The 23,365-nt window shown below is 42.8% G+C and overlaps 1 protein-coding gene across 1 annotated transcript in view; it reads right to left on the minus strand.

Annotated features, from left to right (window-relative positions):
- Window positions 1-23,204, minus strand: part of ADAM9 (ADAM metallopeptidase domain 9) — a 136,375-nt gene extending 113,171 nt beyond the window's left edge. The window contains exons 1-2 of the mRNA XM_056116799.1: window positions 22,900-23,204; window positions 4,117-4,214 (exon numbers count right to left, since the gene is read on the minus strand). Of these exons, the coding sequence (XP_055972774.1) occupies window positions 4,117-4,214; window positions 22,900-23,023 (222 nt within the window). The 5' untranslated portion in view covers window positions 23,024-23,204. The remainder of the gene's footprint in view (window positions 1-4,116; window positions 4,215-22,899) is intronic.
- Between the last annotated feature and the right edge of the window lie 161 nt (window positions 23,205-23,365).

A 23,365-nucleotide genomic window follows, 5' to 3' on the forward strand; every position in this document is an offset into this window, starting at 1 on the left:
CCACAGAGACTGGCCCACATCCACAAGAACAAAAGCAACCAATGCTGGCGCGGATGTGGCGAGAAAGGGACCCTCCTTCACTGCTGGTGGGAATGCCGGCTGGTCCAACCCTTTTGGAAAACAGTATGGACGACTCTCAAAAAATTAGAATTTGATCTCCCATTTGACCCAGCTATAGCACTCCTGGGAATATATCCCAGAGAGGCAAAAAGGTATAGTCGAAGTGACATCTGCAATTGTTTGTTCATTGCAGCACTCTTTACAATAGCCAGAATCTGGAAAAAACCTGAGTGCCCAAGAACGGATGACTGGTTAAAGAAACTTTGGTACATTTACACAATGGAGTACTATGTAGCTGTTAGAAAAGATGAAGTTATGAAATTTACATACAAGTGGTACTACAAGGAAAGTATCATGTTAAGCGAAATGAGTCAGAAAGAGCGGGATAGACACAGAAAGATTGCATTCATCTGGGGAACATAAAGCAACAAAAAGGGAGACCAACACCCAGGAATGGCTGAGATTAGTACCAGGAATTTTGCTCCATGAATGGTAGGCCAGCCACACGTTCTAGGTGAAAAGGAAGCTCAGATGGAGAAGAGAGCACCAAATGAAGGGTGTTGTGAGGACCCTCCCAGGGTAGGAGAAGCATGTTAAAAGTAGTCTATAGACCAAACATGATTGCCACTCAATGCCTCTCTTGCAAAATACAGTACCCAAAAGAAGAGAGAGAGAACAAGGGGGAATACCCTGCCACAGAGGCAGGATGGGATGGGGGGGGGAGGATGGGGGGGGGATGCTGGGACCCGTAGTGATGGATAACAGGCACTGGTGGAGGGATGGACACTTGATCATTGTATAACTAAAACCCAAGCACAACATTTGTAAGCCTATAACTGTACCTTATGGTGTTTCACTAATAAAAAAAAAGAAATAATAAAAAAAAAGAAACAACTCAGGAGGCTTGTTGATAGGAGAAATAATATTGGGATAAAAGGGTTGGTATTTACAGTCCTACACCATTCCTCAATTAACCCACTACAACCAGAGGGGAAATATGGGCTGAAGACTGAATCAACCTGCAAGAGTCAATGATTTGATTAACCACACCTACAACAGGACGAGGTTCAGAGAACATCCAGATTGATGAGTAGATTAGGATGCCAGGAAATGGCACACACATGAAAGTTCCATGCCATTTTTCCATACTTCGCCCTGTGGATCCCTTCCATATGACTATTCCAACATGGTAGTATTTCATAATAAATCAGCAATCTAGTGATTCTAGGTTTTCTAAATTTTGTGAGCCATTCTAGCAAAAACCTAAATAAATTAAAAAAAACTAAATTCCATTACTTCTTTATAATGTCTAGTCCCTAAATAATGTGCAAGAACCCTTACATTTATGGAAATATCAGCAAGTCAAAAGTAATAAGCTAAATACTATACTTCAATTTATGTTACTGTTAAGTTAAAATAAAGTATACTTCTATAAAGTTGGAAAGTTTACAAAATAAAAAAGAACTCCAGATTATCACTGAACCTTATAGTAATAATATAACTTTTAAATGATAGTATAAAAATTAATGTTGTGCACTTGTTACCCCATATACAACAACAGTATATTACTTCTGATGTGGAGATAAAATTCACATTTGAATAAGCGTTCCCAGATATGAACTATATGCATATAACATTCTTCAACATCAATGAAGGTAAAATACAAGTATTCTAATATCACAAGTTAAGAGGTTTATTGTTATCATTATTAACAAGATCACTAGAATCATCACTGCTTAAGAGTCAGAAATCTATGTAAACATCAACTTTCTCTCATAAAGTCTACTATTCATTCTAGTATGTTTCAAATTCATGGTTTAATTGTTTTTTCCTTTTTTAGTGGGGCAAAGAACACACAACACCCTGCAGAGTTTAAGACTCACTCCTGGTTCTGTACTCAGGGATCGCGCTGGCAGGGCTCGGGACCATCTGTGGTGCTGGGTATGGATCCCAGGTCAGCACAAGCAAGGCGAGCACCCTACTTACTGTACTATCACTCCAGCCCAATGTTTAGTCTTTAAAAAAAAAAGAAAAGAAAATGGTAGCAAGGACAGAATCAAGGAGATCTGTGAGAGTTCCTGTGGCATCAATACAAAGAATGCATAAATTCTAAATGAAGCACAGCATCCCACAAGGGATTCACAAAGATCATTTACTGGAGAAAGCAGCCATCATTGAAGAGAGAGATTCAGGTTTGTAGAACAAATAACTGCAGACAAGTCTAGAGCTACAGAGTGGGTCTCCTGGATAAGAGAGGGGGAGAAGCGTAATCTGAAAGAGTAGAAACCAGAAGGTCCAACAGACTGGCCATGGACAGACACACCAGCCATGGGAGGGTGCCGAACATAAGGAACTTACTAAAACACATCAGTTTTCCATCAATCCTCACTACGTCAAAAACAGGCTCAGGGGCAACATAGTGGGACGACAAAGCCAGCGTGAGCAGGCTGCAGTTACTCCCTCGGTGAGCTGGGCCCAGCAGAGCAGGCTAGCAGCCTCGCTGCCAGGTTCATGCTGCGATCTAACCATTCAGGCTTCTCTCAGAGTTCAGTTTTGTATGGGAACTCAGGAACCAGTGAGTCTTGGGACATACTAAATCCAGCAAGAGCTGCAACCATACATACCTGGTCATGGCTGGGAACAGTCATGCCCAAGGTGAATCTCGCCAGTCCTGTCACAGCTGCAGCTTCCCCTAAGGGTCTCTGCTAGAACACAGTTTGGGCCCCACCCTTCAGGTTTGAGATGTCATGCAACCTGACCGATTTATAACCACAGCCAGCTCATAATCAAAGAAAGCTCCCCAAACTTAGATCTTCAATATCAGATTTAATCTCCAGCCTACAATGGAGTATGCCAAACATAAATGATCAAAAAAAAAAAGTTGAGTTTTGTGCCTTTGAGGAACATGTCAGAAAGAGACCAGGAAATGGCAACCAAGCACAAAGTGGGTATAGGTGTGGTCTCCCCAGGGCACAGATAGTCAGTCTTTGCAAAAGGAAAAAAAAAAAAAATCAACTAGAGCAGCAGCAGAGAGGAGACACCTAGGAGGTAGGTCCTGCCCTTCATCATATGATCAAAACAGCCACTCCCAAACTGGACCTGGCAAATGTAAAATCTTCTACAACTCTGAAGATCATTACTGAACAGTTGTGAATGGTACATATGACTACAATCTCCAGTCACTGTTGCCACATCAATTGTAAGACATCAGCAAAAAAAAAAAATCAACTAGAGCAGCAGCAGAGAGGAGACACCTAGGAGGTAGGTCCTGCCCTTCATCATATGATCAAAACAGCCACTCCCAAACTGGACCTGGCAAATGTAAAATCTTCTACAACTCTGAAGATCATTACTGAACAGTTGTGAATGGTACATATGACTACAATCTCCAGTCACTGTTGCCACATCAATTGTAAGACATCAGCAACTGTGAACCCCAGGCCAGAGTGTATGCCATCTAAACCTTGGCAATATACATGAAGACCCTCAAGACGTCACCAAAAAAAAAAAAAAAACCCTGCAGAAACTTTAAACAGAGACAGTAAAAGATCAGGCTATAAAATCAACACACAAAAAAATATGCTGCATTTCATATACAAATAATATATATAGTTCACAGGACTGCATGAAGGAGGCCCATGTGCAGTCCCCAACACTACATCGTGCCCTTAGCACCACCCGGAGAGACACTGACATCCAAGTAAGCTCTAAGCACTGTCAGGTGTGGCCCCAAAACAAACAAATGGAAAAGTAATAAGGGAAAGTAGAAAATGGTGCCATTCAAGACAACATGAATAGAACTTGAGGGCATTATGCTAAGTGAAATAAGTCAGACAAAGACAAATACTGTATGATCTCACTTGGATGTGGACTCCAAGAGGAGCAAAAACAAAAACAAGCTCATGGACACAGAGAATAGATCAGCGGCTGCCCCAAAGTGCCCTAAGTGGCTGGTGAGCAAAATGGGTAGAAGGGTCAAATTACTTACTATAATTAAATAAATAAGTCATAGAGATATAACCTCCCCCCCCAAAAAAAGGAAGAAAAATAACTTACTTGTTTTGAATATGGGTTAGGAGCTTCTCTTCGCTCTCTCATTAATCTCCAAGGAGTTATAACTTCATAAGAAGAGAGATGTAAGTTCTGCTGAAAGTCTAAAGAAAAGGGAGTGAAAAATACATAGAAAATGAACCTGAAGAGCTATGTGGTACCAAATTATAATGGAAATCAAAAGACGTATGGTCAAAGCATTATTGAATGGTGAAATAATTGTTGTACGAGTCATCCACATTTTACTTTAACACACACACATACAGTCTGGGGGGCCACAGTCAGCAGTGCTCAGGGCAGATTCCTGCTCTGCACTCCAGGGTCACTCCTGGTGGGCAGTGCTCTGGGGACAAGTGGAATTCCAAGGATTGAACCCAATCAGACATATGCAAGTCAGGTTCTGTATCCCTGTGTTATCACTCTACCCCCCTACATTCCCATATTAAAAAATATATATTTTATAAGTGCCAGAGAGATAGTGCAACCAGTCTGATTCACAGTACCACATCTGGTCCCCCAAGAGCCCGCAGGAATTATCCCTATAGGCACAGAATCAGGGGTAAGCCCTGAGCACAGCTGGGTATGGCCCCAAAACCCATATACATATATTATATTTATATTATATTAATATTATATATGTATATGTTAATAGTAATTTGTATTACATATTTATATATAAGTTATATATTATTTGTATATATAGTTTTACATGTATAAATAGCAATGTACTAAAGTAACAAAATACATTTCCTTTTAGGAAACAGTATGATCCAAAAGTATAGATACAGCAATCACATTCAGCTATAAACCCTAGGCTTTTATTTTTGAAACTGAATTAATTTTCATTTATTCTAGGGCAAACTCAAAAGGGTCCTAGGTTCTCTGGTTTTCTTTTTTAACAAATCCTAGCACATTACTAACAAAATAAAAATCTGTACATTTGCCATGATAGACTTGAAAGTGAAATGAGTAAGATATAAATGCAGATAAATATTCTAACATGAAAAAGCCCAAAACAAAACCAAACTCCAAAACCCAAACTTGGGAAGGGGGGGGGAGGTACATGTGTGTGAACACAGAGCTGGTTTGTTCACTAACTACTTTGGTGGCTGAGACCCTACAGGGCATTTCCCCCCCATTTCCAAATGTCATTGTTAGCCAAATCATTCTGGGTTTAACCTTTTTTTTTTTAATTTGATTTTTTTTGTTTTGCTTTTTGGGTCACACTCGGCGATGCACCGGGGTTATTCCCTGTCAGCGGCATGCAAGGCAAAGACCCTACCCGTTGTGCTACCGCTCCAGCCCCTCTTTAAGATTTGTTTAATTCCATTTCCTTCCCTTTTGTTATTGTTGTCTACTTACTGCTGCAATGCCTGGGCTGGAACACCAGCGACCCCAAGCAGGTCCTGGCCATGTTCGGGGCACCAGAAGTACCCCCTCGTTGCTCAGAAGCCTGCGGCTACACAGGTACTGCTCATTGGGGTGTAGAAGGCATGCATAGGGCATCAAACACAAACCCTGTGCATTCAAAGCATGGCACCCTGAACACACACACAAACACAAACACAAACACACACACACACACACACACACACACACACACACAGTGCTAACTACTTGGTCCGCTTCAAAACAATAAAACATGAGGGTTTTGAAAAAAAAAAGTTTCTGTGGGAAACATTTGATGCCTCGCATCATTCACTCAGATCCCATGTCCCAGATTCCCACAACATGAATGAACTCCCCAGAGATGGCGAGGCACCTCCAGAATGGACAAGGAAAATGACAGAGGAATAATGCCTGAAGGATTAGCTCTAGTAAACACACAATTCCATAACAATTGTCTCATAAAACTACTGTCATCAATCTATCATAAAGACAAAAAGCTTAGCTCATAGTATCCTCTGCCCATGTTATAGTTTAGTTTAGTCTGTTGGTTTTTTGGGTTTGGGGTTTTTTGGGGGGGGGGTTTGTTTGTTTGTTTGTTTGTTTGTTTTGGGGTTGTCCCTGCTGGTGCTTAGGAATACTCTAGCCTAGTGCTCTGGGGCTACTCCTGTGGTGTTCAACAGTTCATGTGGTTCTGGGACTCAAACCCAGGTCTCCTGCCACCAACGCATACACACTAGATCTCCAAACTATTTCCTTTATTCTCAGCCCATATTCTGATCAGACATTTTTTCTAATTGTATGAGTCCTTTATATATTTGGGGTATCACTTTCTTTATATATTGTGATAAGCAAATATTTTCTCTCACTAAGTAAGTTCTCTTAATTTTGTTGATGGCTTGCTGTGCAAAAGCTTTTTAGTTTGATAAAGTCTCTCTTTAAATTTTTCTTTTATTGCCTTTGCTTTTGGTGTAAACAGTGGAAATATAACAAGTGAGGTGTGATTCTAAAGTCATCACTTGAGCAAATTTGAGTATAATCAAATTTGTGCATGGCAAATCCATATGTCGGATTCACCTGCACTGGTACCCAATTCAGTCTCAGTATCTCCAACACAATCTCATAAATGCCAATAGCATGTCAATTTTTGCAGTGAACTTGAAGTAGATAGTCACCATCTAAGGTCTGTGAATGAAAAAAACTCTAGCTCTACATATGAAAACTACGTTCAATACAAGGTATTCTGAGAACAGAACATACAAAGAGAAAGCTGATAAACAGGGTCTGACTCTTCAGTGAAACAATAATAAAGGAAACAAATACACTGAATGAAATTTCTTCCAAAAATGTCTTGAAGAGAGACAAAAGGGAACTTTCATAAGTTAAAAGACTCTAATAACCAAATGGAACATACGGACATGTTTGGCTTCTCATTCAACTAAATCAGGTAAATAAAATAAAATGGGAAAAAATTCTGAGACAATCAGAAAAAAATTAACACTTTAGATATTAGGGCTGGAGCGATAGCACAGCGGTAGGGCGTTCGCCTTACAGGCGGCTAACATGGCCGACCCGAGTTCGATTCCTCCGCCCCTCTCGGAAAGCCCGGCAAGCTACCGAGAGTATTCAATATGCCAGACACAGTAACAACAAAGTCTCCAATGGAGACGTTACTGGGCCCGCTCGAGCAAATCGACGATCAACGGGACGGCCTTTACCTTTACCTTTAGATATTTGACTTTTGGAGGAATTACTACTAATGTGTGGGTATGGTTCTCCTTTAAAATTTCTGTCTTCAAGTTTCGTTTTGAATATTCAGAAAAAAAATTAAATGTCTAAATGTCTAACACTTACACCAAAACAATGGTTGGAGAGATATGACAATGGGTAGGGCACTTGCCTTGCATGTGACCCCGGGTTCAATCCCCAGGACCATATATGATCCCCAAGTCCGCCAGGAGTAATCCCTGAGCACAGAGCCACTCAGGAGTAACTCCTGAGCACTGACAGGTGTGGCCCAAAATTCAAAAAATAAAACATAGAGTTTACTTGTAGCAGGGGATACATAAGTACTTCTATTAAAAATGTAGAAGGGCAGGCAGAGACACAGTACACAGATTAAGGTGCTTGCCTTGCATGCAAGTCATCCCATTCAATCCCCAGCATCCCACGTGGCCCCAAGCACTACGAGTAGTGACCTCTGAGCACAAAGTCAGGAGTTGGGTCAGGACCACTGGGTGTGATCAAAAACACAAAATCAAAAATACAAAACTAGGGCAATTTGCACAACGGTTAATTACTCTCTTCTCTAGTCTCATGTATGTCTAAAATTTTCCATAAGAGTTTTCAGTTAGTTAGCTATGAGAGAGGAAAAACTTTTACTGTCTATACAACTCCATGTGAAATAATAATTGTATATATAACAGGATAAAATGTGACAAATAAACAGAAATATCATACACAAATGTGCCAAACTTATTTAGTTACTATGATGGAATAGAATTAGCAGTAACGAAATTTGTATTTTAAGTTTCCTACATGTCTATTGTTTTTCATTTCACATATATAGTTTGGATTTATGGGATTTTGTTCTTTTTAGGTTCAGGGGGCCATACCCAGTGTTACTCAGGAGCAACTCTCAGCATGGATTGTTACTCAGGGTCACTTCTAGCAGTAACTGTGGGACGATGCAGTGCCAGGATTGAACCCAGGCTTCCTGCGTGCAAATGTTGCACAGACTTTGACTTATCTCCTCAAGCCTGAATTTGTTTTCTGTTTACTTTGGCTTGGTTTTTGGTGGGGTCATAAGCTGGCAGTGCTCAGGAGCTACTCACGGCAGTAATCAGGGGATGATATGATGCAGGCATCAAACTCATGCTCTGGCAGGCCAAGCATTCACTCGATCTTCTGAGCTCTCTCTCCTGGTCCTCTGAATGTGTTTTTATACTGAGTATGCACTTTGTAGCCCTACATTATTTGATATATGAAAGGGAAGTGTGTTTATTATTATTTCCCCCCGCTTCCTTCCCTCCATTGACACAGCTCTTGAGATGACCAGAGGTCACGCACATGTTTGGCTGTGCTGCTTGTGCTTTTATTTCTGTTCTAGAGGATGCAAGTCAGGTAGCAGTACTCACGCGTCTTTTCAGTTGCGGTGCTAGCCAGAGGCTGCACCCCTTTAGTGCGGTGTGATGACATACCTAGCTGCAGAGCACACAGAACCCATGTGTGGAGAAGGGATCACAGGCAGCAGTGCTGCCAGGGATGTTCACCCCAGTGGGCAATGCCAGGGAGCAAGCATGTGGCCCCACACTGACAAGGCTGGCTCCCTCGTCAATGAGCCATCTTCAAGTTTAGAAATTGTGGTTTTTAATTAAAAATAAAAAAAAGAGCGAGGGGCTAAAGAGATAGGCTGACCTGGGTTCCATCTGGTTCAATCTCTGGAATCCCATATGGTCTACTTCAAAACTGCCCGGAATGATTCCCGAATGCAGAGCCAGGAGTGAGACAGACTCCTGTCATGCATGAGGCGGACCTGAGTTTGATCCCTGGCACCACATACAGTTCCCCTGAGCCCCACCAGCAATGATCACTAAGTACAGAGCCAGGAATAAGTTCAGAGCAGTGCTGGGTGTGGCCCGAAAGCCAAATAAATGTTTTAAACATTTAAAAAAGCAAGGACTAGAGAGATAGTACAATGGGTAAAATTCTTATTTTGCACACTGCAGACCCAAGTTAAACTGCATACAGTTCCCTGAGCACCACCAGGAGTAGGTGATTCCTGAGCACAGAGCCAGGACAGAAGTCCTGAGTACATACCCACAGATGTGGTCCAAAAACAAAAATAAATTCAATTTTTTTTATTTTAAGCAACCATTAGCTGATTTAAATATATTTATAACAACCTCTGTATCACTGTCATCCCATTGTTCATCGATTTAATCGAGCGGGCACCAGTAACGTCTCCATTCCTCCCAGCCCTGAGATTTTAGCAACCTCTCCTTACTTGTCTTTCCCAACAAGGAGGCTCTTTCAGGGTCAGGGGACTGAAACCCATTATTATTACTGTTTTTGGCATATCAAATATACCACAGGGAGCTTGCCAGGCTCTGCCGTGCAAGCAGGATACTCTTGGTAGCTTGCCGGGCTCTCCAAGAGGCATATATACACACATATGTATATGTATATATATAATTTGTTGCCTACTGTCTAAACCCCATCAAATATGGTGTGGTAATTATGGAAAATGCTGTGATAAAGGTAGTAGAGGAAGTTATGTCAATGACAACATTGATGAAGAATACGATCACTAGTTCAGCACCTCTGTGATTGTGCAAGGAATGCTGAGAGAGAGAGAGACAGCCACAAAAAAGACACCTGTTTTCAAAAACTCTTGAGCTCATTCACAAAAGTAACTTGGTGCAAGCTTCAGGCAACCACAAGCGAACGTCCAAGCTCGCAAAGCAGTGCAGAGAAGTAATCAAGGAAGACCTCAAAGAGAAGAGCAGCAGTGCTGGCAGATGTGGCAGAAGCCGGGAAAAGCATTCCCAATGCCTGCCTGTCCTTCGCCAACTATAAGACCAAGATGACTGCCCTCCAACGTCCTGATGGATCTATCACATCTTCCAGAAGGGTAATAGAGTAGATCATCCATGACTTCTACTCAGATCTCTTCGATAGCCATGTCCACCTGCCCCCATACCAAATTACGCAGGATGGATATGTTGTTCCCAAAGTTCTGCCTTCCAAAATCCGACACGCCATTTTGTCAGTAAAGAAGCAAATAGCACGCAGCCCAGACAAGGTCAGACGGGAACACCTGAAGAACCTGCTGTGAGTACTCATCAATACTCTGGCTCAGCTCTTCACACACTATTGGTCTGAATGCAAGGTTCTGCCCAATGGACAACCAGCAGGACGTACTACTGTACAAGAAAGGAGACATCCTCAACACTGACAACTATCGCCCGATCTGCCTGTTGTCTATCGTCTACAAGATGTTCACTCAAGTCATCCTAAATAGATTTGGCAGAACAGTAGATGAAGGACAACCATGTGAGCAAGCCAGGTTCCAAAAAGGATTCAGCACAATCGACATATGCACACGAAAACCAATTTCATTGAAATTTTTCGAGAGTTCAAGATGCTGCTCTGTCTAACCTTCATTAATTTAAAGAATGCCTTTGATTCTGTTGAGACTGAAGTGGTCATCAAAGCCCTAGCCAAAGAGGGCATTCAAACTCAATGTATCAGGATCCTCCATGAGCTGTATTACTGATTCACTACCAGGATCTCACCATTCTACAAGGAAGTGATCGTCCATGTCAAGAGAGTGGTTCGGCAGGGTGATACCATTTCACCGAAACTTTTCCATGCCACCCTTGAGAATGTGATGCGATGACTGGAATGGGAAGGAATGGGAGTGAAGATAGACAGTCGGCAACTACACCACCTCCGCTTCGCTGATGACATCGTTCTAATAACACCAAACATTAGCCAAGCAGCACAAATGCTGCCAACTTCAATTGTGAGTGTGGAAAGATTGGACTACAGCTGAATCTCACAAAGACAATGTTTATGAGAAACGGTCTCGTTCCTGACGTTCCATTCACTCTCAATGGAATGAACATCTCCGAATGCAAGAGTTATGTGTACCTACGTCGAGAAGTTAACATGACCAATGACCGGGCACCTGAGTTGTGCTGGAGGAAGAGCGTGGCTTGGAACGCCTTCAAGAGTGTTGAAGAAATAGCTAAGAGGACGAAGACCTCCATCTTCGGGCACATCTCTTCGATTCCACTGTTCTTCCTGCATTAACATATGCCTCAGAGACTTGGGCCCTATGAAAACAGGATGAGAACACTATTTGGGTCTCCCAAAGAGGAATCAAAAGAGCTATGCTTGGAGTATCACGCTTCACTCAAGTGAGAGAAAGAATCGGAGTTCCAATCTCCAGTGAGGGTCAAGAATCAGGGATGCCGTCTCATTTACCAAGGTGTCAAAAATCAGATAGGCTGGACACGTAATGCGATTTGGAGACAACCACTGGACTAGAGCTGTTACCAACTGGATTCCACAGGGTGTCAAAGATCACGTGGCTGCCCACCTACAAGGTGGTCAGACTTCTTCATCAAGACCCTGAATGATCGGTTTGAGACTCTTTGTGTTCCTGGAGTGAGCAGACACCATTGGGCTACACCAGCATGCAACAGGGATGAACAGAGACATTACTGGTGCCCACTTAAGAAAATAGATGAGTAATGGGATGTCAAATGATCACGTGATCGAGCTGTGATAAAATATCATGAAGGTATCCGGAGTTGTCAATTAGAAATTATCAGAAAAAAAGTATCTATAGTCTTCATAGATAAAAGCTTCAAATCACTAGTAGGGAATTTTTTTTATTTTTACCCATACAGTTCAAAGTTCCTGGCTCTGCATTCAGGAATCACTCCTGGCAGTTTTGGGGGAGACTGTATAGGATTCCAGAAAATGAACCAGATCAAACCCAGGTCGGCCTCAGGCAAGGCAAATGCCCTACCCACAGTACTATTGCTCCAGTCCCTTGAAATATTTTTAACTGCAAGTTATTTGATAACTATTTTCTTACCCAGACTAAATTTTTCCATGACCATTTCTTTTTCCAAATTTCTAAAAATGTAGTTCTCAAAATTATCATTAATTTCACTCTAGATTCTGGTAATTTGTTCAACCACTAGTATAGTCACACTGAAAATATCCTTATTTTCAAATATCATCTAGGAATTTGCCTCCCACCGAAAAACACTGTCATAAAAGATATAACTACCTATGAAAAGCCAAATCGTACATAATCACCTCTATGGAAAATACAATAGGTGACAAGAAAAAAAAATTTTAGTAAGTGTTTAATAGATTAAAATTTCTATGTGATAAAAAGGAAACAATCCTAGGATAGAAGAGATAATATAGTGGGTGATGGACTTGCCTAGCATGCCGCCAACTCATATCAAAGCATCACCAGGAGTGATGCCTGAGCACAGAGGCAGCAGTGAGGCCTAAACGCCACTAGGTGTGGCCCCAAAACAAAATCCAACAACAACAAAGAAATCTATCCTGACAAATAATATTTTTAAGGGAGAGAAAAAAAAAGTAACTCATCCTGTACGTACATGTACGTGCAACTTCCTGTGATTCTGTTTCAAAATAAAATGTTTAAGAAAAAAATTATAGGCAAAACAGAAATATTAATAGGCCTGGACAACTATTCCTCAAGAAGTTTAACAAGACTTGCTCTTCAAGCCCATATTCTTCCTTAAACACGTATCTCACTCGCTTGTCTCGGTGTCTCTTTGCTGGTCTCTTTCCATTATGGAGAAGCCTGTGTTTTCTCTTGAACACACACTACTCCCTTTCTCTCCCCTCACATTTTTCCAAATAAATTTCAATCAAAACTATCTTGCTTCACCAGGAAAAAAATAAACGCTGAGCAATATCTAACTGAGCCAATTCCTCGTCACAACTTAGATGCAAACATCCTAGAAAAGCAGGGCCTCCGTGAACTACAAGCACGCAGATATTTAAAGAATTTTCATTTTGAAATAGGTTCAGTGACTCTGTAAGGTCACATAGCTGTAGTTCCGTGCCAGGATTAAAACGAGACTGTTTGTAGAGCAGAGAAAGGCCGTAGGAAGCTGAGCAGTGGGGAGAGCAGGTGGAGGTGGGGGAGGGAGGGGGAGGAGACAGGAGCACTGACAGTGGAGGGAAGCAGTGTGATGGAGGGGGGTGCTGGCAGGTTCGGGAAACCCTGCACCTTACACTACGGTAAACAGTAGTGCCTTAAAGAAAGAAAAAGGAAAAAAGAGGCATTCTTTTTATTTTAGGAACCTAAAAGAAGACATTCTTTCCTTTCTTCCCCCTTTAAAGCACAGTTCTTTTGTATGCAAATCTTTCATAAAACAGAAAAATCTACTTTAGCGCTAAGGCTAGCATCCCACATGGTCCCCAAGCCTGCCAGGAGAGATCCCTGAGCACAGCTGGGTGTGGTCCAAAACAAAATGAAAATAATGATAAAAATCCAAAGATGTAGACCAAGGCAAGAGCTCGAGCACTTGGCGCACTGGCCTTCCAAAGCACCTGACCATGTGGGCAAATCCGGCCCGAGCCTGATCCTGGCACTCTGCAGGTGGGCCTGTAGCACTGCTCTCTAAGACCCTGGGACTGAAAGCAAATCCTGGCCATAGTCAGGTTGTGTGAGGACCACTAAAAGCAGTGTGACCTCCCCAGGAAGCACCAGACTGGGACCTCCACTGAGTTTGAGTGTGAGCACCACACCACAATTTGCATGACTCAATTAAGAGTGCTCACCCAGCAAGGACATGTATGAGTACACCAAATAAAGAAGTGAGAACCTCAATGAGCATAAGGCTGAGAGTGCACACACCACCACCTGAGGTGTGACCACAGTGTAAACACCACAGTGTAAACACAGTGTAAACACCAGTGTAAAACGTGTGAGCACCACCGCTAGACATCACAATATCAGCAACAATACCATGGGAAGAGGGAAGGGGGAAAACAATAAAATCAAAGGATCCACTTTCAGAGCGCCATAAGCACTCCAAAACATCAGAGAAATATACATATTTAGGCTATGTCATTCAAAAACAACATGTACTAGTTATATGAAATTCTTTCTTCTTAAACATATTTGCTTAAATATATATATGGAGAGACTCGGGGGCCACACCCAGCAGTGCTCAGGACTTACTCCTGGCTCTTCAGTGGGGCTCAGGGAACGATATGGGGGGCCAGAGATCAAACCCTCGTTGGACATGGGTAAATCTTACCCACTATACTATCTCTCCAACTCCATCCTGCCTATTTTTTTAAAAATTTCCTCTCTTGGTCCAGAGAGAAAACAGGGGGTAAGATGCCTGACTTGCAAGCAGCTAATTTTGGACAGGAGTGATCCTGAGCACAAAGCCAGGAGCAGCTGCTGAATACCTCCAGGTATGGCTCATAAAAACAACAAAAAATTCCTCTCCTATCTCTAGTTTTAGCTGTTTTTTTTTCTTTATCTTCCACTCATACCTACCCTAGATTTTTCTCAAGTTCTGCCCCACCCCTGATTTTTGCATTTCAATTAGTAACACTTCTCAAAGGAACCAAAATAGCATGTTATTATAAAGGAAGTCCATTAAAGCTTCATTCTCAAACACCAGGAACATTGTGATCCAGAAAGCTCTTGGGAGGGTGGCCTGTAATATGCCACGTGGAATATTTAGAGGCGCCTCTGATCTTTAGGCACTATTTGCCAAAAGCACCATCAGACAACTGAAAATATCCCTCAGATACAATCTAGGAATTTGCCCCTCTCCCCCACTGAAAACCACAGGCATAAAAGATACAGCTCACTATGAAAAGCCAAATCTTACACAATCACCTCTATGGAGCACACAAATGGCTACATCAGAATTTGACAGGATAAGCACATTCCTCAGAATCATATTATTAGAAAACAATATACTGAAAAGAAAACGAAGAGTTGAAACACAAAGCTTAATAGAGTCAGGGGGTGGAGGGAGCCCATTACTCCCGGCAGTGCTCAGAAGACCAGATGGGATGCCAGAGGCTTAGCTTCAGTCCATCACATGCAAGGCAAATGCCAACCCGCTGTACCACTGCTACAGCCCCAAGAGTCTTAAGCCTAGTAAAAGAATGGAAAAGGTGTTAGCTGCCCTGCCTTCTTCCTCTAATCCCTTTAAATATACTTAGTTTCAGAGGAAGACTAAGTATACATTTCACAATAGCAACTGTGGTATAGGGAAATGAATTAAAAGAATTCTAACCAGATGGCAAAGCAAATGAATGTGAAGGAACTCTCAGCCAAGGGTCATTATGCTTCCTTTCCTGGCACTTTGTAAACAAACAGCCACCTTTATGTACTTTCATAAGCCCAAATTCCAAATCCTGGAATTATTTCTTTAAAAGGAACTTTTGTTGCAGAGCTAGAAAGATAACACAGAAGGTAGAAGGGTGTTTGCCTTGCACAAGGTCAACCTAGTTTTGATCCCTGGCATCCCATATGGACCCCCAAGTCCCATCAGCAGTGATCCCTAAATTAGGAGTCAGGAGTAAGGGCTAAGAACTACTGGGGAGGCCAAAAATTCAACTTAAAAAAAAAAAAGAAACAGTTGTAATTACTGTCATAAAGCACTGCTATTTTAAGCAACTTACTTTTATTCCATTCAAGGTAAATATGTTATATATTAATAACTATCTTCAAGTGATCTTCAAACAAAATAGTAATTCCAACTGCTATATCCTACAGTTATATATATATATATCCTTTTTGGGTCATACTCAGCGAAGCACATGGGTTACTCCTGGCTCTGCACTCAGAAATTATTCATGGTGGTGATCGGGAGACCATATGGGATGCTGGGAATTGAACCTGGATCAGCCGCGTGCAAGACAAACGCCCTACCCGCTGTGCTACCATTCCAGCCCCCAGCCTTATATTTTTTAACTTTACATTTAAAAAGTTCAAGTGAGCATCAGTAATGTCTCCATTGTGAGACTTTTACTATTTTTGGCATATCAAGTACGCCATGGGGGGCTGGCCAGGCTCTGCTGTGCTGGCGGGATACTCTCAGTAGCTTGCCAGGCTCTCCGAGAGGGGCGGAAGAATCGAACCCAGGTCAGCCACATGCAAGCTTGCCCAGCCGAGCTGGGTTTGATTCCTCCGCCCCTCTCGGAGAGCCCGGCAAGCTTCCTAGAGTATCTCACCCTCATGGCAAAGCCTGGCAAGCTACCCATGATGTATTCAATATGCCAAGCACAGTAACAACAAACCTCAAAATGGAGACATTACTGGACCCGCTGGAGCAAATCAATGAACAACAGGAGGACAGTGCTACAGTGCTACATTTAAAAAGAGAGTTATCAGTGCCACTTGTTTCTAAATGCCCCTTTGGAGAAAACCTGGGCTATTTTATAAGACTTGAGGTCTGAGAAAACAATTTAAGTTATCTGAAACAATGTATAGAAGAGAGCCGACCAACCTTGAATAAGATTAAAGGCCTGCAAAGACAAATTAAGTTCTTTGAAACAAAGTATAGTAAATGACACATCCTGAATATTCTTCATTGATACAGTAGCTATTTCATAAATGTGTTCAGTAAAGAACTATTAACCTTTACAGCTACAGGTAGGATCTCATCACTATAATCCTCTTGTACTTTTTTTTTATGATTAACATCTTTTTTTTTTCATGTGGCAATACAGTCCACACTTGATCACTTAATCACTTGATTAATCATCGATTTGCTCGAGCGGGCGCCAGTAACGTCTCCATCTGTCCCTGTCGTGTGCTAGTGTAGCCCAATGGCATCTGTTCGTTCTAGGAATACGAAGAGCCTCAAACCGATCGTTCAGGATCTTGATGAAGAAATCTGACACATTTGTCAGTCCACACATTTGTCATTTTAAGGATAAAGCTTCATTTCATTATATTACTAGACAGCTTAGCCACACCTCTCAAATACCTGGTATCAGAACTAGCCTACTGGCCAGGATTTCTACCTAAGCCATAGGATTTATTTACAGGAGGATTCTAAAGTGTCAGTGGAGTTAATAAGGACCAAGCTCTCCAGCTCTACTTGCATGAGGACAGAGCAAAGGGGAAAATTACAAAGCTAATTAAACCATGAAATATGGGTCAGAGAGATAGTAAAAGGATGAAGTGCTTGCTATGTACATGGGCAACCCAGGATTGCCAATTCTGCTTGAACACCAGGAGTGATTCCTGAATACAGACAGATTACATTATTTTCCAAACCAAGCCCCCCCCCCACTCCCAAAAGAAGACAGAGAAAAAAAAAAGAAAAAAGTACAAATAAAAGGAATAAATTTTTTAAAGTGTGCACAGGGGAAACAACTCAAAGAGCTGGAACACATGCTTCGATGGTCAGCAGGAGTGTGGGGTTCAAGCTCTACATGATCCCTGAGCCCTGAGCACTGTGCAATGTAGCCCCGAAACAAAACAAAAAAAAATGTGTTCAGGCCAGAGAGATAGTACAGTGGGTGGGTGTTTGCCTTGCATGGAACTGGATGTGGCTAAATCTCTGGTATCCCATATGGTCCCCCAAGTACTGCCAGGAGTAATTCCAGAGTGCAGGGCCAGGAGTAACCCCTGAGCATCACTGGGCATAACTCAAAAAACCAAAAAACAAACAAACAAACAAACAAAAAACAGAAAGAAAATGTATTAAAGAGAAAGAAAAACAAATGTTTTGTCCTATAACAGATGTTTGTTAGTGATATTTTTACCTTGTTTACATCATAATATATGCATGCATACATACATCATAATATATGCATCATAATATACATACATCATAATATATGCATGCATACATATATAAAATTGTTATAAACTGAAATATTCTAATTCACATGTTAAGATAAACATCTTTAAAATGCAAAAACTGAATATTTTTATGATAAAACTTAGGTTCACTTCTTGGGATCCCTAGATCATTCTTAAAAGATGTGATTCGGGAGCTGGAGTGATAGCACAGAGGGCAGGGCGTTTGCCTTGCACCCAGACAACCAGGGTTTGGTTCCTAGCATCCCATATGGTCCCCTGAACACGGCCAGGAGTAATTCCTGAGTGCATGAACCAGGAGTAACCCCTGTGCATGGCCGGGTGTGACCCAAAAAGAAAGAAAAAAAAAAAAAAGATGTGATTCAGGGCCCAAGGGTGTGACTTAACAGCAAAACACATGCTTGCATGTAGGAGACCTGGGTTGGCTCCAGGGGACCACACCAAAAAAAGGGGGGGAAGGGGGGCATACTCAAGCAGTATCTCAGACATTAATGCTTTGAAAACAGTATTTGACTAAAATAACAGTGTCACAAAATTTTTTAAAAATGCAATAATCTCATAACTACAAACAGCAATATACAAACAATTCAAAGCACAGTTCCATTCTGGTTGGATCCTCAGCAGGCAATTTCAAAGGCAGGACGGTTTTAGTTACAGTGTTGCTAAAAGGGTTAGATTTACAGATGAAGCCTTCCTGCAGCTCTGATTTAAAGGACTGTATAAATCCCCGAGTCGCAAAATACCGGAATTATGGAAGAGAAAAAAAATCCCGGAGTTACGGAAGAGAAAAAACAAGTCTTTGTCACACATTTGAACTTCGAAATATTCCCCTTGAAAGGCATCCAATCATTAAAGAGTTTATATCTTTTAGAGGATTCTATAATAAAGCAGGAAGATATTTCTTTCTTAATTCTTAATATTGGGGGTAGGGGAGCAGGAACACCCAGCTGTTTTCTGGGCTTCCCGCTGGCTCTGTGCACAGGGATCACTCCTGACAGTGCTCAAACCAGGCACGCCTTAGCCACTGTACTGTCTCTTTGGAACCTAAAGCAGGATTTTTAACAAGTGAAAAATATTAAGTCAGTTTGGCTTTAAAGCAAGAATTTAAAATGTTTTTTGAAAACTGTGTTAGAACTCAGAATTAGGTTGAACACATATTTTAATTATAATTTTGGGGTAACAGAGAGATAGTACAGGGGGTTGGGTGATCACCTTGTACACAGCCAAGCGGGATCTGATCCCCAGTGTCCCCTATGGTGTCCAGAGTCTCCCAGAAGTGATTCCTGAGTGCAGAGCACAGAGTAAGCATCACTGGGTGTGGCAAAAAATATTAAAATTTTTCTTACTTAAAAACAATTTTTCGGTTTTGGAGCCACACTCAGTGGTATTCAGGGGTTCTTCCTGGATCTGCACTGAGGGATCATTCCTGGCAGACTGGGAGGACCCATATGAGACACCGGGAATCCAAACCAGGTCAGCTGTGTGCAAGGCAAACACTTTATTCCCTGTACTACCACTCCTGCCCTAAAACTAAACTTTTTATATTTAAAAGAACTGCTTTTTCCAGGGCTGGAGTGATAATACAGCAGAAAGGCTGCTTGCTTTGCATGTGGCTGACCCAGGTTAGAAACCCAGCATCCCATATATTCTTGCCACCCATTCTAGGAGTGATCCCTGAGCACAGGGCCAGAAATAAGCCCTGAGCACCAGCAAGTGTGGCCTCAAAACCAAAAGAAACACAATACATATATTCTTGCCAGAGACACAATATAGGGGTTAAGAGGATCATCTGGCACATGCCAATCCAAATTCAATCCCAGCATGGCACAGGGTTCCCCAAGTACCACCAGGAATCAGCCGACCACAGCCTCCAGGTGTGGCAAAATAAAAATGATAACAATTAATAAATATATCTCAAGTCCTTTAGATTCCTTGTCTCCTTTTTTAATTCATTCTAAATCTGTGCACTACAATTACTATCTTAAATGGAAAACTGGGTAGGGATTTCATACTGATTCCCCTTGCTATCCTTCATAATGATACATAATGATACATAATGATACCTATGCCAGTTTCTGATTTTTTTCTTTTTTTAAAAAAAAAAGCTTACTGGTAAAGATATATGATATCGCTCAATGATAGAACACATGCTTTACATGTATGAGGACCTAAGTTCCATCCAGGCCAAATATATATATATATATATATATATATATATAGAGAGAGAGAGAGAGAGAGAGAGAGAGAGAGAGAATGCACACATGCCTATATACAAATGTATACAAATTAAGAAAGGATCCAAAGAGATAGTACAGTGGGTAGAGCACTTGTCTTGAACATGGCTGGCCTGGGTAGGTTCCCAGCATGGCATATGGTTCCCTGAGCACTGCCAGGAGTGATCCCTGAGTGCAGAACCAGGAGTAAGCCCTGAGCACCACTGGGTGTGAGAAAAGAAAAACTATTAGGAGTCGAAGGTTAGAAAGCACAGGAGGTAAAACATTTGCCATGCCTGCAGCCACAACCAGTAAGAAGATCCCACTCCAATCCCAGGCACCAAAGTAGAGTCCCCTGAACAATGCCAGGAATCTCTCCTAGGTATAGAGCCAAAAATAATCCCTGAACGCTGCTGGGTGTAACTCAAAAACAGAATAAAAGAAAAAGAAAGGAAAGAGAGTATAGTTGCTCTAAGTCAGCAGTTTGGAATTTATGTTGGATTTCCCGCTTGACACAATGTTATAAGTAGTAAAAGTCCTACCAAAATCTATTTAATATGTAGGGTAATATATTACAGGCTACGCTAAGAAAATCCTCAACTTCTACTTTCACTGTCAAAAAAAAAAATTATTTGGGGGTCCATGTTTTAGAACTCCCAGTGTTACAAAAATTTAGTCAGCTGATTTTGAAAGAACTTCCCTTAGGGGAAACACAAATTGACTCACTTTCATGCTATTTCCAAAGGCCTCCTAGTGCTCCCAGTCTCCATTCTCTCTCTCTATTCTATTTCCAAGTGTTGCCAGTTATCTTGAAATCTACATCACATCCTAACTTAAACACCTTGCGCTCAAATAACCTCCTGGGTAAATTCCAAACCCTTTAACAGCGGGCAGAAGGTTCACTACAAGGTACCAACCTAGCAATTTCTGGTTCCAGTTCATATACTCACCAGAAGACTTTGTCAGCAGTCCATCACAGGTCACATCCGCTCACCCCTCCATATGCTTTTCTTCCAAAACTCTACTCACGGTGGAACCCTATCCTTCCCTCCCACCTCCAGTGGCCACCTCCAGAGACATTCAGGAGTTACTCCTGGCTCTGAAAGTGCTCAGGGAACCACATAATACCAGTGTTCTAACCCAGGTCAGCTTGCACCCTCCCCCTGCAACCCTCTCTATCCTCTGACTTAAAGGTCCAACACAGATCAGTTCAAATATTACTTTCCTATAAGACCTTCCTCAATATTCCCCCAAAATACTTAAGTTTTGGTCAATCTCTGTTTCTCCAAAGCACTAATCATGATATTCAGATTCAATAAAGGTCGACTAAATTTTTAAAGCATACACATGCTTAAGTAGGGGACTAGGTGGGCATAAAGTCAAAATTTTAGAAACTTAAAGGCGTAACTGAAAACCATTTAAGGAGCGCCAGGGAGATAGTTGAAAGGGCTGAAGTCCCTCCCGAGCACCTCAGGATCCCTGAGCACTGCAGCAAAGAGCAACAGTGCCTAATCTCCACTGGGTGTGGCCCAAAACAACAGAAACAAAAGCTTAATGATAGTCCTTTATCTAAAAGCAGGCAGTAATAACAGACAATTAACATTTTAAATGGCATTTTTTGTATGAGTAAACAGGTACAGATTATAAAAAGTCAAGGTGTAAAATCTAGTTCACCATAAAAAAATAAATGTAAATATTACAACAACCTAACAATCACAGCCAAAAAGACTTAACCAGAAAGGATTTGGTAGTTTTGTATTCAATATGTGTCGGTATATAGAGCTTCTAAACCCCTGCAATGTGGCAAATTTACTTCACTGAAAATGAACTGGGCAAAGATAAGGAGAGAAATTAGTTTCTGAAGGTCAGCAGTTCTGAAATAAAATCTTCCATCATCAGCTTTTAATTCCAAAAGTAATGATCTAGGGGGAAAGGAAAAAGAGAAAAACCTCTCCACACACCCACCACACTCTGATTTTTAAAAAGAGTAATACAAACAAAACTTTAAGCCAAGAGCCATAATGAAGAGGTTATTTCCCCAAAGCGACTGTAGTGCCGGCTATTTGTTTAGAAGATGTTGGGGCAGCTTTCAGGATAAATCAACTTTTCCCAAGGAGTTCTTCACAATGAGAGATCCCACATAAATGATTCCATTTTTACTCTAATCCCGGGAGTTAAGCAAAGCAGGGATTTAAAACACTAATTATGACCCCAATTTTTTTTAAGCAGGTAAAAGACTACGTCTGACTGTAGAAAAGTAGTACTTCGTTTCCGTCAAGAAGTATCGCACTACGAAATGCCTTAAGAAAAATAAGCCGCCTCCTTCGTTCCATCACTAAATTTAGCCCTGTGGACCTACTGGTGACTCGGATCATTTTTGAAGCGTGTTCAAATCAGGATAACCAGAGGCGACCCTCCCCCTTCCCGGTCTCTTTCCAAGTGACAGTCATGCTCCCTAAGACCAGGCTCCGACCCTCGGGGCGCCTCTGGGCTCCCGGCAGACTCCCCGAGTCAGACTCCCGACCCAGAGCAGAACTGCGAGACCCGGGGACGCAGCTTGGCGGGCTGGGGGTGGGGCGCGCCGCCCAGGGCCCCGCCGGGCCACGCCGAGGGCGCCGGGTCCCGACAGGCAAGGGGTGCGAAGCAGAGATTCGGGGTGCCGGGGCCGGAGCCTCAAACCCCAACCCGGTCCACACTCGGCTGCAGGAGCTCCGCCTCCCAGCCGGGGCCTTGCTCCGCTCCAGCAACACCGGCCAACTGCGAGCGTCCCGGACCTAAGAAAGAGCAAGACCCCGAGGGGCCCGAGGGGCGTTCACCCACCTGGCCACGTCCCGCCGAGGACCGGGCCCAGCAGGCCGAGGAGCCAGAGCCCCTGCAGGCGCAGGGCCCCCGCGCGCCCGCGCGCCCCCATCCCGGCCGCTCCCGCGGGTCCCGCGCGCTCCATCGCTCCCCAGCCCTGCCCGGGCCCCAGCGCTGGCCGCGGTGCGCGCGCCCGGCGCTGACGCAAGCCGGCGGCTGTCAGGGCTCGCTCCCGACATCCCGGGCTGGCTGACGTCGGGGAAACCCGGGCCCGCGGGAGGGCGAGATTCCGATCTCGGCCCTGACGCCGCCCCCCCCCCGCCCCCAACCCCGCCGCCCCGGGCTCCGCGCCCGCCTACCCCGGGGAAGGGAGAGGGAGCGCCCGCAGCGCCGGGGAGGAGGGCCGGGGACCCGGGGGCGGGGAGGAGCTGAGCCCAGGATGGGGAGCCGGAGCCCACCGGGAGGAGCGGGAGCCCAGGAGGAGGAG

The sequence above is a fragment of the Sorex fumeus genome, unplaced genomic scaffold, assembly GCF_029834395.1.
Source record: "Sorex fumeus unplaced genomic scaffold, SorFum_2.1 ptg000033l, whole genome shotgun sequence".
NCBI classification, from domain to species: Eukaryota; Metazoa; Chordata; class Mammalia; order Eulipotyphla; family Soricidae; genus Sorex; species Sorex fumeus.